The 16862-nt window shown below is 39.9% G+C and overlaps 1 protein-coding gene across 1 annotated transcript; it reads left to right on the forward strand.

Annotated features, from left to right (window-relative positions):
* The first annotated feature begins 119 nt into the window (after nucleotides 1-119).
* On the forward strand, nucleotides 120-16124 carry sphk2 (sphingosine kinase 2). The gene is made up of 7 exons (XM_055210438.2): nucleotides 120-275; nucleotides 4561-6131; nucleotides 9125-9274; nucleotides 9435-9529; nucleotides 9936-10051; nucleotides 10239-11994; nucleotides 12670-16124. The coding sequence occupies exons 2-7, from the start codon at nucleotides 5672-5674 to the stop codon at nucleotides 12730-12732; spliced, it is 2640 nt and encodes an 879-aa protein (XP_055066413.2). The 5' UTR covers nucleotides 120-275; nucleotides 4561-5671; the 3' UTR covers nucleotides 12733-16124.
* The last annotated feature ends 738 nt before the right edge of the window (nucleotides 16125-16862 follow it).

Genomic DNA, 16862 nt, shown 5'->3' on the forward strand with positions numbered 1-16862 from the left:
CCAAACGTATTGCTTATCGATATAAATCTATATATGAAACAAACTCCGTGACATTAAAATTGTATTCTGGAGTAAATGTTAGTTGTGTCTCTTGTAATATTGTTACTACGATATGGGCTGGCCAAACGGCGATTGATCGAATGATTGGAACTTTAACATGTCAATCATTTACTTGCCTCCGCCTGCTGCGTCGAAGGACTTCCTGAAAACGCTCGTGCCTCCCCTACAGCTCAGGAAAGCTGGAGAAACTCGCCATGTAGGGGGACAAAAATAAGGTAAGTCTGGCGGTATTTGTGTCGCTTTGTCGTCTTTTATTAATTTCTCATTTACGTCATGCCAAAAGTCACATTGAAGTTACTGGTCGTGTCTTCGTGAGAAATTTAAAAAGAAACAGTTCTATTTTGCAGGTTTGTGTTCAAGCTCCCGCCAGCTTAACGTTAGCTGTTTAAAATGGCATTAAAAATATGTTTGCATGATACATTATTCTCTTCATGGAAAATTCTTATTTTTCTTTCCGTTAGCGGGTTTTAACCGCCGCCGTCGTCAGCTATAAACGAATCAGTTCATTGCTACTTACGTTCGGTTACTCTAGTTTTTTTTCGTGGCCTGTCATTAGCTAGCTATTTATCGCTGAGTTTGTTCCTGAGTTGCTAAGAAACTGCGCTTCTGTTGATTTTTCGGCGTTAGCTTGTCTGATGTTTTAAAGTCACCTTTTGCTAACCAAGCACTGTTATTATAAGACACCGTTTGATGGATTGACGAGATAGCAGTTAAATGGACTTGATAGCGTTTCCACATACACACACACACAGCTCTTATCCTGCTGCACATTGTCCAAATATCACTATACATGCAGTGGGTTTATACATAAAACCCGTTCATTACTATTTAACTAAGATGTACATTTTTTTTAAACCCTTTAAAAAGCCGTTTCTTGCTAAGGCTTTTTCCACAACACCTAGTGGTACTGTGACAACTGACTGACCACCTGTCACATTCAAAGCTGTTTTGTAATTGTATATGAGCTTCCGATGATTTTTCGTGGATGGGATGTTTTTATCCGTGTTTGCCTAAAAGCCTTAGGAAAACTTTGCAAAAACGTCCATTATTTGTGTAAAAAAATAACTTTAGATCAAATGCTTATTTATTAATCTAGAGAGAGATCTGCACAGCTGTGTGCAAGGGTCATTTCTGTTTTTTTATGATCCATGAGGTAAAGGCACACTAATTAAGTCCAAGGCTTTGTAACGGCTTTGCTTTATTTTGAACCTCTTTTAACTAACTTATCATATCAATGACGCAATAAAAAGTGTTTGTGATAAAAGGGACAAAGTGTGCACTTATTCGAAAGAAGCCTAGACAATCCTCTTTGTGGCCCTGTAAGGTATCTCTTGATACAGGTTTGTGAAGCTAACTCTCCAATGCAATGCCCTCTTGGGCTTTGTGTGGGTTTTGTGAAAGGATTGCTTCTTGAAGTTGTCCCCGCCCAGTCTTTTACCCACACACTGGAGAGACTTGTTCGTCACATTTTGTTACATTTTTTTAACAATTATGAGAATCTGGTGGGGCAGTGATTCTGCGTAAATCTGAGCAAACAGGTCTGGAGGAAATGTAACAAGCGTGATAAGAGTTGCATATTTCTGCGTTCAGCATTACTTGCCGACCTCTAGTTCGCAGAAATTGAAAGTATACAGTTCACCCATCTAAGGGTGTTTAATAGTTCAAATTAAAAGAACTAAACAGTTTATTTACAGTGAACCAGAAAAGCAGCAACCCGAATGTGACCTCAGTCCTTTTGCTGTTAACAAAATGATGGATTCAAAAGAGGACCCAGTTCTTTTTGTGGTCCTCTTCAGAACTAAAGTGATCTCAGACCCTTTTTTGTTCACATCGCAACTTCATAAGAACTCAGACCCCAGCTTTCTTTGCAGCAGTTGATTTTAAAGGTGCAGTGTGTAAATTTTAGCGTCATCTAGTGGTAAGGTTGCAAATTGCAACCAGTGGCTCAGTCCACTGCTCACCCCTCGCTTTTAAAACGCACAGAGAAGCTACGGTACCCGTCACCAGACAAACATGTCATCGTCGGAGACAGCTTGGTAAAAAAAGTTTGTCCGTTAAGGGCTTCTGTAGAAACATGGCGGCACAAAATGGCAACTTCTATGTAAGGGGACCCTCTGTCTATGTAGATAAAAAAAGTCTCATTCTAAGGTAATAAACACCATAACGGTTCATTATGAAAGTACACCCCTTAGAAAGTCTTAGTACACCCCTGATAATATAGTTTTGTATGTTATTTTGTGTTTTTTGTCCAGAGATCCATTAAAAAATTACACACTGAACCTTTAACATGTCAAAACCACACGCGGAGCGGGAGCTCATTGCTTTCACATGTCAAATAGAAATTGAACCACAAAAGGACCCAAAAGCAGTGTTTCCCACAGGATTTTGAGGAGACTGTGGTGGTGATGACATCACCTGCTAATTAGCATATATGTGATGTCATCATGTCGTGTTTGCATTTGATCTAGTGTTGGCACCTGAAATATGTTTCACTTCTACTCTTTGATCTGTATCTGTATTTGATCTGTATTATATATCAAATTATATTTTAAGCCGAATTAAGCTGTTTTAAATAGTGAAATAAAAATGTAAATGGGAATCATGAAAATTCTATTTGTGGGGGCCAGTGTTGATTCTGTGGTGGGCCACCACAAATAAATCAATGTATGGGAAACACTGAAAAGCAAATCGTACTTAGACCACCTCCAGATGTGGTCTGAGTACAGGTCGCTTTTGGGTCCTTTTAGGGGTGTCTGAGATCACTTGATTTGTTGACATACTGTACACACTGAACTGCTCCCAGAGCGTTTGGAGGGCTCACAGTGTGAAAAACATCCCAAGATGTTTATAGACTGAGTATAAATTAGCCATCTCAATGGGCAGTCATTTCCTGTCTGGTATAGAGACAGAGCGCAGTTATGCAAATTTGGGGACCACGCCCACCGGGGGGGAATTCGGTCCGGCCGTCTCCATTGACTTTGTGTTGCGAGAGGCCGCCTCCTTGTCATTTCTGGCTTATAACAAAAAACTGAATAATGCCTAAAAGCTGTTGTGTGACAATATGTACAGCTAACAAGCCAAAGAACCCAGAAATAAGTTTTTATAAGCTGTCGAGCCGTAAAACCCAGCCTTTAAGGAGAATAAAGTGGATCGCCGACTGCGTTTCCCCCTGGTGGACGCAGTTCTGCTAGTGGAGGTGCTGTGGGGGGTTGCCTGTGTCCATTTTTGTGTCTTTAAACGCTCGTTTTTTTGGGGTCGACAGCTTATAAAAACTTATTTACAGATTAAACTTAAAAACAGAATAATACCTAAAAGCTGCTGTGTGACAAGGTGTACATCTAACACGCCAAAAAAATAAATAAATATTTTTTTATAAGCTGTCGACTTCAAAAAACGAGCGTTTAGACACAGAAATGGAAACAGGCAACCCCCCACAGCACTCCCATCAGCAAAACTGCGTCCAATAGGGGGAAACGCAATCGGCGATCCACTTCATTCTCCTTAAAGGTTTTACGGCTCGACAGCTTATAAAAACTTATTTCTGTGTTCTTTGGCTTGTTAGCTGTACATATTGTCACAAAGCAGCTTTTAGGCATTATTCCGTTTTTTGTTATAAGCCAGAAATGACAAGGAGGCGGCCCCCCGCAACACAAAGTCAATGGAGACTGTTGGATTGCTTTCCCCCCCGGTGGGCGTGGTTTTCAGGTTGTGACGCGCTGCGCTCTGTCTCTATAAACTCGCACTATTGTTTTGAATTTTCAAATTGAGAATTGAGTTTACGGGTCAATTTTTTCTTTTTGTAGACCCCAACAAACACTAGACCAGGGCTATTTAATTCCGGTCCTGGAGGGGTGGTTAGTGGGTTACTGTCGAACATAGTCCCTCCAGGACCGGAATTGAATAGCCCTGCACTAGATTATTCAGTCGAAATAGTAAGAAGGTTAGGCAACGTATCAGGTGTTTCGGTTTTGGCTTTCAGATGGAATTTCACTTGGATTGATGCCTGCCAGGTGTGATTCTTCACCAGACCAGTTTTTGTTTGGAATGACATAGTTCTGCATTTCTTGTTGCATAATGCTTTAAAACCTCAAGCCACATTTTTCAACAATGAACTTTGTATTTAGTCAAATGCATGTGTTCACGTTTCCACCAACCAATGGTTACCACATTTGCTTTGTTGAGAAACAGAATATTGTTCAGCATTTTCCTCCTCGTTTCTGCTGATCTCAGATCCTTGAAGATATTGCATCTTTTATCTTAACTTATCTGATAACTTAAGTATGATAAAACATCAAGGATCAATTTAACATCACATTCTGTTAAAATGTCAGTAAACATGAGTTATATAGATAATTTATCTTTTGTAACAGGATATGTAACCAAGTCCATATTCTAAAATTAATTAGACTTACTTTCTTTTTTTAAGATGTACAATGTTTATATTTTGTTCAAAGGGTGATCTTTGTTTTTCTCTTTTTCTCGCTTGTCTTTGTGCAACAGGGCACCTACAACAGCCTGAATACAAGCAGGACAACTATGACCTGACACCTTCTTCCAGCACTTCTCTTTATTTTTGTGGTGGTGGTGGTTTATTTATCTGCCATTTTTGAAAGAATATCTTGCATGGATGGAGTCATAGAGTACAAGATTCATGGATGTCACATGTTGGATGATTTGGCATTTATTTATTGGATGAGCTAGGACACACAAGTTCCCTTCACCACTACAATATCTGACACTATTTCGGACCAAGACCAGAAGTGACATCCCTGTTCATCTATATCACATTCTCAGCCCTGTTGTAATGTTTTTTATTTTCAGCTTTTTTAAGCACTATTCTCAGCTGTACAATTGCTTTGACTCTTAATGTTTGTTTGTCCTAAATGTTTTGTAGCATTTTTAAGGTTATATTACATTATAACCTTACTTTTTGTTAATTTTGGTTTCTGATGTACTTGACAACGAAAATTGAAATTGTGCTTCCTGTCTTATTTAAACAAATCGTGAGAAACTTTATTTGTTTATCTAGTAACTTAAGAAATTGCTTTTAATGATTATTTATGTAGACGCACAAATAATTTAGCTGTGTTTAATGTTGATGAGAGAGGCTTTTTCTCATACTGTAACATTTTGAAGTCAAAGACAGAACAGAAAAATAATCTGGCTGAGCTCCACAGCTGTTTTTGTTTTTTTACACAAAATATAATAATGTGTATATTGTAGGAATAATTATAGGAATATTTTCTTGCAACACTAAACTGGAAGTCTGTTTATGTGTGTGTTGTTTAGTTCAGATGTTAATAAGAGGATTGGGCATTGGTTCAGGCAGATTGCACTTGTGTGGCAAAGAATCGAAAATGACCAGGGATAGTAAAGCCTGCTGAAGTTTTTTTGTTTTGAATAGACAACTGCTGAAGGACTGTCTTTTAAAACTGGTTTAAAATTCAGTTTACTCAAAAGTTAAACAAATTTTACCACTGTCTACAACAACGTCCAGTGTATCCGTCCAAACGAGACCAAAAACTGAACTCTGCATGAGGCGTTCGCATTGTCTACTACACATATACCCTCCACTTCCCTGTGGAACTACTTCTCAACACAGACATTGAAAATGCGCTCCCCAGGATCGGAGAACCTGTCCGTTACAGAGGAGGCGCTGCTACATGGCCAGTTTGGTGGATGGAGCACTGGAGGGGGAAGTGGCAGTGGAAGTAGCAGTAGCAGCTGCCCCAATAGCCCTGGAGGTGTGTCTGTACCATCCAGCCCTGTGTCCACCAGCTACGCCCTGACCCTTACACCAACTCACATCCACGTCCAGCGGTTGTCTCCACGCACAGGGAAACAATCCAGGCTACTGTTGCCGCTGGCAGAGCTGACTGGCTGCAGCTGTCCACGGTTACCAGCCCCACCATTGCTTGTGTTTTACTGGTACCCTCCAGGTCGACGCAGAAAGGGTGTGTCAAGACACAGACAGGTGAGGGCTTATTTGGCGGAGAGCAGAGCTGAGGCGGAAACATGGAATGCTGCTATACAATGCCTGCTGAGGGGAATGCACGTCAGCTCCACTACAGGTGGGTGGGTTTATTCCCAAGTTTACTCCTTTCGTATGTTTCCATAATAAATGGTGTACTGTTATCTTTGTGTGACACTTGTTATTTCAAGTTGTGTGGTCTTTAAACTCACATGTTGCCTTGTCTTCAAGTAGGTGTGACTGTGTATATGTATGTTTGTAGTGCCAGTGGACATCTAGATGAAGATCTAGGGTTTTATTTATAAAACTGTGCATAGGATCTTTAGTTACTAAAAGTCTATGTATGCACAAAAGCCAAAAATGGCATACGGCAAAAAGTATTAAGACTTATAAAACAAAGCAATGTTCCCTTTATAAATCAAAGATCACCTACAAATGTGTGTACATGAATCATCCTCAGATCGTACCCTGCAAGCCCATTCTCCCATTAATGGTTGAACGTGGCATATACGCACGTTTCCAATCCGTTTTGTGCCTACGCACGGTTTATAAATGAGACCCCTGGCAGGTGCAGTGTGTACTTGGACTTAATTATTTAAAAATGTCAGCATTATGTACTTTAGGATGTTGGGTCATTGTCTTTCACAGGGATGGATGATAATGGTCAGTTAGTTGACCAACAACCTATTAGTAGTAAATTAAGGTCAGCTTGTTTGGGTCTTACTTTGGGTCTGAGATTACTGCATTATTATGGTGCTCTATCTATTTGAACAAGAGATGTGTGATGTAAACGCATCCAGTCAGGGTAACCAGAAACTAACTGTATTAGTAATTCAATCAGGGCACACACTTACACAGAACATTGTTGTGTGTAGGTTATTATTTTGCTTGTGGACAAGCGTTTGCAGTTATTTAATAAATGGAAGAGCGCATCTGGATGCTTATATATTTCTGAGACATATGCGTCTGTGCTTTCCATTTGTTATGTCATTAGTACGTTGTAAATGGGATGCCACTATAATTTATTTTATGGGAAGCTCAATTTATGGAAATGAATCACATCTGTCTGCATGCATTTGTGACCCTGTCTGTGATATCCAGACTGTAGTCTCCTAATCTAATTATAAAATTATCTGTATCAATGTTTGATTTCAATCATTGATTTTAATCATTGACGCGGCCTTACTTTGTCAATTTTAAAGTTATCAAGGTTATTTTTCACAGAATGTTCTTTACATAATCTAAGATTTTATGTAGAGAACTGTATGTCACAAAAAATGCTGGGTTTTCACATGCAGACTCACATTTCTTTAAAAATTTCTCCTTTTTCCTCCCTCTTTTTTTCTGGTTAGCACATATAATGTGTGACACATGCTATCATTTGCAGTAAGAGAATGGGTGGGTCTGCGGCAAGGAAAACGGCTTGGTTTAAGTAGTGCAGATCATTCAGTAGCAATACAACATGCTTTATTGACTAACAGATGCTGTGTGCTGAGTTGTCTCTGTTTACTGCTGTGCTGTAGTTATTTGAAGTCATTGCAGCTTTTAATATATCATTGAATAACACCCTGGTTCCTTCAAATGATTCTAGATGTAAATGTAGTGTTTGTTCCTAGGGCTTTTTATAATGGATCTTGTGTTAGGAGAGCTGATTTTGTGTCGTTGTAGTGTAGTTGCCTTCCTTAGTGTGCCTAGTGAAAATCTAAACACAACCCCCATTAAAAAATGTTTTTAAATAAAAATATATGTACAGTAATCGTTTTAATAACATTTGTAATTATAGTAGGCTTATGTAAATTTAAAATGAATGCAATGTTGACCTGATGTTTTGTAATCAACTATTTAAAGCAAGGGAATGTTGTTTTTCAAGTAAGTTAAGTAATAGACACCAAGTTTTGCCTCGGGTAGTTAACCTTAAAGGATTAGGCCATTTTCTTAAAATGAATTTCCAGATAATTTACTCAACACAATGTCATCCGAAATGTTGATGTCTATCTTTGTTCAGTCAAGAAGAAATTATGTTTTTTGAGGAAAACATTCAAGGATTTTTCTCATTTTAATGGACCCCAACACTTAACAGTTTTAATGCAATTTAAAATAGCAGTTTCAACGCAGCTTCAAAGGAGTCTAAACGATCCCAAACGAGGCATAAGGTTCTTATCTAGCGAAATGATTGTCATTTTTGGCAAGAATAATAAAAAATATGCACCTTTAATCCACAACAACTTTTCTTCATGCGGCTGTGTGACGAGCCAGCGCAACCTCACGTAATTGGGTAATGACGTCAAAAGGTCATGTGTTACATATTTAAACGCACATTTGCTGACCATTTTAAACAATAAACTGACACAAAGACGTTAATTAAGTATCATTCGACATACAACAACGTCAGAACAGTCGTGACCTCTTGACGTGATGACGTATTATGCTGGCGCGTCACAGGACCAGAGGAAGACGAGAAGTTGTGGTTTAAAAGTGCATAATTTTTTATTTTTCTTGCCAAAAATGAAAATCGTTTTGCTAGATAAGACCCTTATGCCTCGTTTGAGATCGTTCAGAGTCCTTTGAAACGGCAATTTAAAACTGCATTAAAACTGTTAAGTGTTGGGGTCCATTAAAGTCTATTAAAATGAGAAAAATCCTGGAATGTTTTCCTCAAAAAACATAATTTCTTCTCGACTGAACAAAGAAAGACGTCGGCATTTTGGGTGGCATGGTGGTGAGTAAATTATCTGTATTTTTTTAGTCAAAGAAAATTGACTAATCCTTTAAAGTGCGCAAGTCAACTGTCTGAAAGAGATGGCACAACCTTTTTAGAAAGTTAGTTAGGAAAAATCTATTGATCTTCCACCAATAGAAATTGACTATTGAGGTTTGCCAGAGAATATAGATGTAGACAGATCAGGAATGCTTTGGCATTTAACCAAAAACGTCTTTTAATCTGTGTATTATATATGTATCATCTTTTTTAGAGATACTCCTTTTTATAGCTTTGAACTAGGCCGGCCTAGTGTTGTGTAAATTGATTAATTGGCCATAATATGAAATATTTATCATTGATCTTTCATTTTTACACTTTTCTTGCTTTCTTAGAATTTAGCAAAAGCATGTTGCCTCGTCCCCGTCGACTGTTGCTGCTGGTCAATCCATTCAGTGGACGGGGTCAAGCCATGCAGTGGTGTCAAACACACATACTTCCGATGATAAGAGAAGCCAACATCAGCTACAACCTCATACAGACGGGTATGAACAACACACCTAATCACATGCACATGGCATCAGCTAAATGGACAAAAATGATTCAGACCCACATAGTGTAGAATGAAAAATCAATTCACACTAACACTGGCCAGAATCTGCTGGACTATTTGTATATGGTGCACTTTGTTTTGTTTATACGCAGAGCGTCAGAATCATGCACGCGAACTGATCAGAGAGATCTCATTACTGGAATGGGATGGAATCATCATTGTATCTGGAGATGGACTTTTGCATGAGGTGAATATCACAACAAAGGTGTTCCAGTAGTTCAACTAGTATTGTGTTAGCAGTGCAAAGGTCATTCACATAAAAGCATTAACTGATAAAAGGTATAGCTTGAATGTGAAATGCATTAATGTTAATGTGTTGTTTATAGTTGTGTCAATTGTATCAGTTGTATTAATTTATCTATTTTGTTAAAGTATGTGTATTACAACATATATTACTGTTACCATGACAGTTGTGTAATATAAACAAGGATGGGTTGTTTACATTGCCTTTCAAGTCAGTCGTTCACAGGTTTAGTGTTACAGGAAGACCATTGTGATTTTAACACTGGCTTACTGATGGCTAGTATAGTCAATTCAAATAATGTAATTATTTACATATTATTTGCATCTAATTCTGTGCATCCTCTTTGCAGGTGATAAATGGTCTTTTGGAAAGGCCAGACTGGGAACAAGCAATAAAAACCCCTGTAGGAATTCTGCCTTGTGGCTCTGGGAATGCCCTTGCTGGTTCTATCAACCACTATGCAGGGTACAAGTCACATGCGTACACCTTGAACATACCTGAAATTCTTTAGTTCTTCATATAGGCCTATTTATAAATCATAGTATTGCAGTAGTTATTTGCTACAGTGTATTTCTACAGTGTACCTACTAAGGTACATTTTACACAGAGCTGTCGATTTGTTTGACATCTACATTATCTCTCTGTCAATCAGATATGACATGTGCCTTCGGGAGCCTCTCTTGCTCAACTGCTGTTTCCTGCTTTGCCGGGGTGGGGTTCGACCAATGGACCTGGTGTCTGTTACAACAAGCCCGTGTGCTGCTTCATCCACATCCAATCAGAACGGGCACCCACCTGCTCCAAAAAGACTTTTCTCTTTCCTGTCTGTGGCGTGGGGTTTCGTGTCCGACGTGGACATTGAGAGCGAACGCTACAGAGGACTGGGCTCTGCACGGTTTACACTGGGAACTCTGGTGAGGTTGGCCTCGCTGCGCTCTTACAAGGGTCGTCTTTCATACCTGCCACCCGGTACGGTAAACCCGTCCCAAGATTCTACGCCCCAGCCACCACGCAGACCTCTTTCTAGAAGTATTACAGAGGGTTTGGAAGGATATTGTCGCACGCCCATCCATCGGACTTGCTCTGACATGGGCCTGAGTGAGGAAAGAAGCCTTCGGAAGGGAGACGGGGAGAGAGAGCGAGAACGAGAGAGGGAGAGACAGGAGAGAGAGCGTGAGAGAGAGAGGAGGAGAGAAAGGGCAAGGGGCGTGGGAATAGTAAGAGCCTCCAGTCTAGCAGAGGATAGAGAGAGAGAAATCGAAGCAGAAGAGAAGATGGAGGAGACATCAGGGACCAGCTCAGAATCAAACGAAAGGGAAGACTGTGATAACATAGCCACAAATAATGGAAACGGACAGGCTGAAGAGGATACGGGGAAACTCGATGAGATCGACAGACAAGGAGTGTTGAGAGCGAGAGAGTTGAGTGACAGTGACGAGCTCGATGAAGAAAAGGAGGTTAGCGTTTGTGAAGGAAGTTATCAAACCACACCGACTGACCTGCCACCAAAACTACGCAAGAACTCTGCCCCCTCTAGCCAGAACATAAATGCCTTCTTTAGCCAGCCAATCAGTGCAGACGCTGAACAGGACTTTGAGGTAGCAGCCTATGGGAAGGAAGATGAAGATTTAAATGGAACCTACTTTAAGAGAGATGCGTACACACTGGACAAATCTCGAGAGAGAGCCCTTACCATATCTTCCTCTCCATTCCGCCAGTCTCCTTTTAAATCATTGAAATCCAAAACTGTGGACCAGAACCAGAACACCTCACGACCACGCCCCCTCTCCCTTCTCCCCCAATCAAATTCGAACTCTCTCCCCCCAAAATTTCCATCCCTCTCTATGTCCCTTTCCCCAACCCCTCCTTCATCCCCATCTTGTGCTTCTCCCCGTTCTTCCTATCTTGCCCCACGTCCCAACACTCCCAGCTCATCTTCTTCATCACCGTCCTTTCATTCACCATCGCCTTCTTTCAACTTTGACCTTGCCGAGCCAGCAGGACCACTGAAGAACCGCCCTCACATGACATCCTCCATCAACCTGCCTGAGGATGATCTGCTACCTCCTTTGGACCAGCCTCTGCCTACAAGAGACTGGGTCACCATCGAGGGCGATTTCGTCCTAGTCCTTGCGATCTACCAGTCTCACCTGGGAGCAGATCTTTTCGCTGCCCCCCAGGCTCGATTTGATGACGGTTTGATCCATCTGACATTTGTACGGGCTGGTATTTCCCGTGCAACACTACTCAGACTGTTCCTAGCAATGGAGAGAGGAGCGCATTTGTCTGTTAGTTCTCCGTACGTTAGTCATGTTTCAGCTCGGGCATTCCGTCTTCAACCGCTCTCATCACGAGGAACACTAACTGTGGATGGGGAGCTGGTGCCCTATGGGCCTCTGCAGGCACAGGTGAGAAATATCAAAGATTTTAGAAGTCTGTCAGTTCATGTAACTACCTAAAGCAGTGTTTCCCCAATCCTGGTCCGTTTCTCAATATCAAGTACGGCAAGTTCGGACTTGCGTCCTTCGTAGTTTGGACTTGCAAGTTCAGACTCGGAAAGAGTAATATTTCGAATTCATTGCGGTTGACGCGAAATGCATTCTGGGAAACTTGGCTGTAAGAAGTCTGCACAAGTCACCTCCTGATGCATCCTCGATAAAATCGGCGGATCAAGAACACATCCGGGGATGTTATGTGAACTTGGGTTGATGCAAACTTTGATTTGGAACAGTACTTGGGCCGCGAATGATGACGTCCACAAGGACACAAGGACAGACAAGAACGCATTGAGAAACGGCTCTGGTTCTCGAGGATTCCCTCCCAGAGTGTTTTGGAGATTTCATTATTTAACACACCTGATATAACTCATCAGCATGTTTACCATTTTGGAGGGAGGCTGATGAGTTGAATCAGGTGTTTTGGGTAGGGAGACGTCTAGAACTTTCTGTGAGGGGAGGCCTCAGGGACCTGGATTGGGAAGCACTGACCTAAAGCATCACAAGTCTCATTTGTAAAAATACAATGTCTACTTTAAGACTCTGAATGTGTTTTGCATATCAAATTTTCTTGCCTTTTTTACCCAGGTTCATCCCTCCATGGCCCGTTTGATTGTTGGGGATTCGGGAGTGAAGATAACAAGATTCTGACCCGTTTAAATTTGAACAGGGAGGGATTTGCATCACCATCTGGATTATATAACATTCTACGTAGTGGGGGAGAGAGAGAAGCTGAAAGCCAACAGTTGTTTTGCAATCACTGGCACTGCTTTTACTGGGATTAACTAAAGGATTGCTTATTCAAGCTGTGTATGCAAAAAGTTTTGATCATGAGATGAAAATTTGCTTTCTGTTGCATGACTCTAGGGTTACTTGCTTTCGGAGAGTCGTAGAGAGAAAGCAGCTGTGTCTGAAATGAATATGTCCAGCTTTTGTATACATTTTAGTATGCATTTGTGCATAGATCCACAGATCCTCTGCCTTATGTTAGGGAAGGGAAAATCACAGGCTGAATGCTAAAATTATATTACTGGTTTTTAGGTTGCCACGCCTGCCTACATCAAATGCTTGCTGAGATGATGTATAATGGGGTAACCCTGGAATGCCTTTTCCATCTCTGAACATTAAGTGCAATCCCTCCTTAATTTACCTACTCGCACTTAATCCTGAAACCTCATTTTTAGATCATTTTCATCTACATTTGAATAAATTCTCCATCCAGCTCTTTAGAAACCTTCCATTGTTTCATGGAACTGATCAGAATTTAACAGTTCTGTCTTGCATCCTGTCTTTGAGCAGAATTACGACTGACAACTTTATTCACGATCTGAATTTTGTATTTTGGAACAGATAAACGTGGACTCTTATGATTTAATTTGCATTGCTAGTTTGTGTAAGAAAAGCATGCAACAGCCTTGAAATTGTTAGGGAACAAGATTGCAGTGAACAATGAAAGCTTTTGTAGTTTAGGATTTTTTGTTGTTGCTTTTCATGATTTGAATTTAAAGGGAAACTCCACTTTTTTTTGAAATATGCTCATTTTCCGGCTCCCCTAGAGTTAAACATTTTGATCTTGCTGTTTTGGAGTCCATTCAGCTGATCTCCGGGTCTGGCGCTAGCACTTGGCGTGGCTTGGCACAATCCATTGAATCTGATTAGACCATTGGCATCATGCTTAAAATAACCAGAGAGTTTTGATATTTTTTCTATTTGGGACTTGACTCTTCTGTGGTTGCATTGTGTGCTCAGACTGACGGAGGATTGGAAGTTGCAATTTTCTGGGCAGATGTGTTAGGAAGTGATATTACGCACTGCCCGAAAATAATCCCCTTACTTTCAATAGCAGGTGACTATTTTCAGGCAGTGCGTAATATCTCTACGCCTGCTGCAGCCATGTTACATCAGCAAAGTCCTTGATTATTACGCCAGAATGAGAGTGTAGTTCCTGGCATATCTGCATAGAGAATTGCGACTTTTGATTTTCTGTCAGTCTTAGTGCACGGTGTAGCTACAGAGGAGTCAAGTTTTAAATGGGAAAAATTTAAGATGCTAATGGTCTAATCAGATTCGGTGGATTGTGCTAGGCTGTGCTAAACGTGCCGGACCCGGAGATCGGCTGAATGCATTCCAAAGCTGTAGGAATCGGATGTTTGGCTCTGGGTGAGCCGGGAAGTGTGCATATTTTCAAAAAAAGTGGAGTGTCCCTTTAATCCATCAGCCATCGGCCCTTAAAGGGATAGTTCACCCAAAAATCATGTCATCGGTTACTCGCTGTCATGTTCCAAACCTGTAGAAACTTCTTCTGATGAACACAAAGGAAGATATTTTGAGAAATGTTTGTGACCAAACCGATCAGAGACCCCATTGACTTCCATAGTAGGAATAAAGAATGCAAGACTGCAAAAAAGGACTTTCTTATATAGTATATTTGTCTCGTTTTCAGTACAAATATCTAAAATTTCTCAAATTAAGATGCATTTTCTTGATAAGCAAAATGACAGTAGAAAATGGATCTAGTTTTTAGACCAAAAATATAAAATGTAAGTAAATGTGTGCTAACTTACTTTTTCTAAACACGTAATTTAAGAAAAATTTTCTCACACCATTGGCAGATATTTTTGCTTATTTCAAGCACAAATTCACTTAAATTTTATATTTTTCGTCTACAAACTAGACTTATTTGTTTGGGTCATTTTGCTTATCAAGTAAATGCATTTTGAACTTTTTTGAGAATGTTTTGATATTTCTACTGAAATCAAGACAAAATACTAAGAAAGTCATTTTTTGCAGTGTATGTTGTAAACAATGAGGTCTCTGATTGTTTTGTTTGCACGCGTTCCTCAGAATATCTTCCTTCGTGTTCATCAGAACAAATAATTTCTTCATGAGGGTGATTAAATGATGACAGAATTTTAATTTTCTGTCCCTTAAATGTTTGGTTGAGGCCTGGAGAAATTAACACAGAGCTGCACAACCTGTCAATCCCAGTTTGCTTCATGATTTGAAGAAAAGGCAGAGGGTCCTGGTAGTAGTTGCCAAACATCAAAGTCATCCCATCACATTCTGTATGACTCGAGGCATGTTTGCATAAACAAGTTTAACTTGCATGCAAATAATGTAAATAATTTGATAGTGAAGGACTGGTGATTGCATATCTTTACTTTTTCCTTAGACTACATCATGTCACGCTGTTAGCGAGGAAGCTGAATTTTTGCAATAAATACGCACCTTCTCATCCCAGTCCTTTGAAAAATGAATATCTGTTCAATATTACGCAATGACTGTGTAGTACTGTGATCAGTAACTTAATTTCTCTAAAACCATATTTGAAATTGGGACACTAGTAGAACAATATGAAAAAGTCCAGTTGTGGATCTGATAATGATTGTAATAGAGCTCTAGCTTGGTGGCCTTTCCAGTACTATTGAATTTTATCTAAATATTTAAATGCATACTACTTTGTCTTTGTCTACTCTTTATTTTCCCTGAGGACAACAATGTGACACTTGCAAACTGTTTTGCATCGGTTTATGGACATCAAACTCAATGACTCAGCTTGAATTTCTTGGTTCTGTCTTGTGAAATCATTCAGCTTCTCTTGATCGGCACGTTGCTTAGCCGTTAATATGTAATGCTATTTGTTTTGTCTATGCACTCAAAGGGGATTATGAGCTGCAATCAGATTGCAGGTTATTTGCCAGTTTTTTTTTTTTCATTTTTTCCCCATGTTTCCTTCCTTCTTTTGTTGTACCATATTTTAGAATGATCTAATAAATTTGGTATTAAGCTGCTGTCCACATTGAAAATGCCAGTTTATGATCTCTCATTCAATGAGGCTTGTAATTACAATAAGAATATCATATTAAACACACATACTTTATTTGCAGATCCTAGGTCTGTGTGGTTTAAAATGTTTGTTTCGGATAAAATTTAACGTTTTATTTTTTGTTAAATGGGGGAAATGCTGTCATTCTACGTTAATATGTTTTGTCTTTATTATAAGTTAAATAAAACTATATAAAAAAATTAACTATGAAACTGAATTTTAGTCTCCCAGTTTTTTTTACTCTTTGTAGTGCCAAAGCGGGAAAAACAATCGTAAGGTTAAGGTATCGCAGCCAATGAGGCTCAGAAGCGAGGATAAATGTTGACTTCCGGTTTAACTGAATAAATGTCAGCGCAGGAATGTTTTTCCTGTTCAATTAACACATTCTCAAGGACAGACGAGAAAAAAAGAGAGCTGGAATTTGGAAAAACATGGGACGTAATTACCTCAGCGATTGTGCAAAATTAAATCTGGGCTGGGAAACAATGCATGTTTCTTCTGGGCAAGATGAGTAAGGCGGCAGTGGTCAGATAATGCAGTGTGTTTCACTTCTGCCTGCTTTCTGCTGGTTATCAGGTTTGCATGAACTGGTAAACAAGGAAGTTGTCGTCTCAGACTCTCTTCCTTTCTTTCTTTTGGCTCTTCATCTCTCCCATTCCTCTACTAATCTCCACGTACCACTGCCACTATCTTGCGTTCTTGTCTTGGCCTTTCCTATCAGCTTCTTGTGGTGTTTATTTTCCCCTTGTTTTCCCACTCATACCTTGGTTATCCACTCGATTAGGGTTGCCCTTTTGCTCTTACAGATTAGAGTCTACATTGCCCTCTCCCTCCCTCCACCTGTCTTTCCTCTTTTTTTCCCTAGAAGCAAGACATTGTTTTCGTCCCCCTTTGTCCTTAGTTTGCACCCTGCTTAAAGGGAAAGTTCATCCAAAAATGAAAATACTGTCATAAT

Source organism: Misgurnus anguillicaudatus, chromosome 10 (genome assembly GCF_027580225.2).
Source record: "Misgurnus anguillicaudatus chromosome 10, ASM2758022v2, whole genome shotgun sequence".
Taxonomy (NCBI): Eukaryota; Metazoa; Chordata; class Actinopteri; order Cypriniformes; family Cobitidae; genus Misgurnus; species Misgurnus anguillicaudatus.

Excerpts from the sequence above, each read along its gene's own strand:
- sphk2 (XM_055210438.2), top strand. The coding sequence starts at position 5,672 with ATGCGCTCCCCAGGATCGGAGAACCTGTCCGTTACAGAGGAGGCGCTG. Across the intron at positions 9,530-9,935 it reads GAGATGGACTTTTGCATGAG|GTGATAAATGGTCTTTTGGA; the intron begins GTGAATATCACA and ends TCCTCTTTGCAG. Across the intron at positions 11,995-12,669 it reads ATGGGCCTCTGCAGGCACAG|GTTCATCCCTCCATGGCCCG; the intron begins GTGAGAAATATC and ends TTTTTTACCCAG.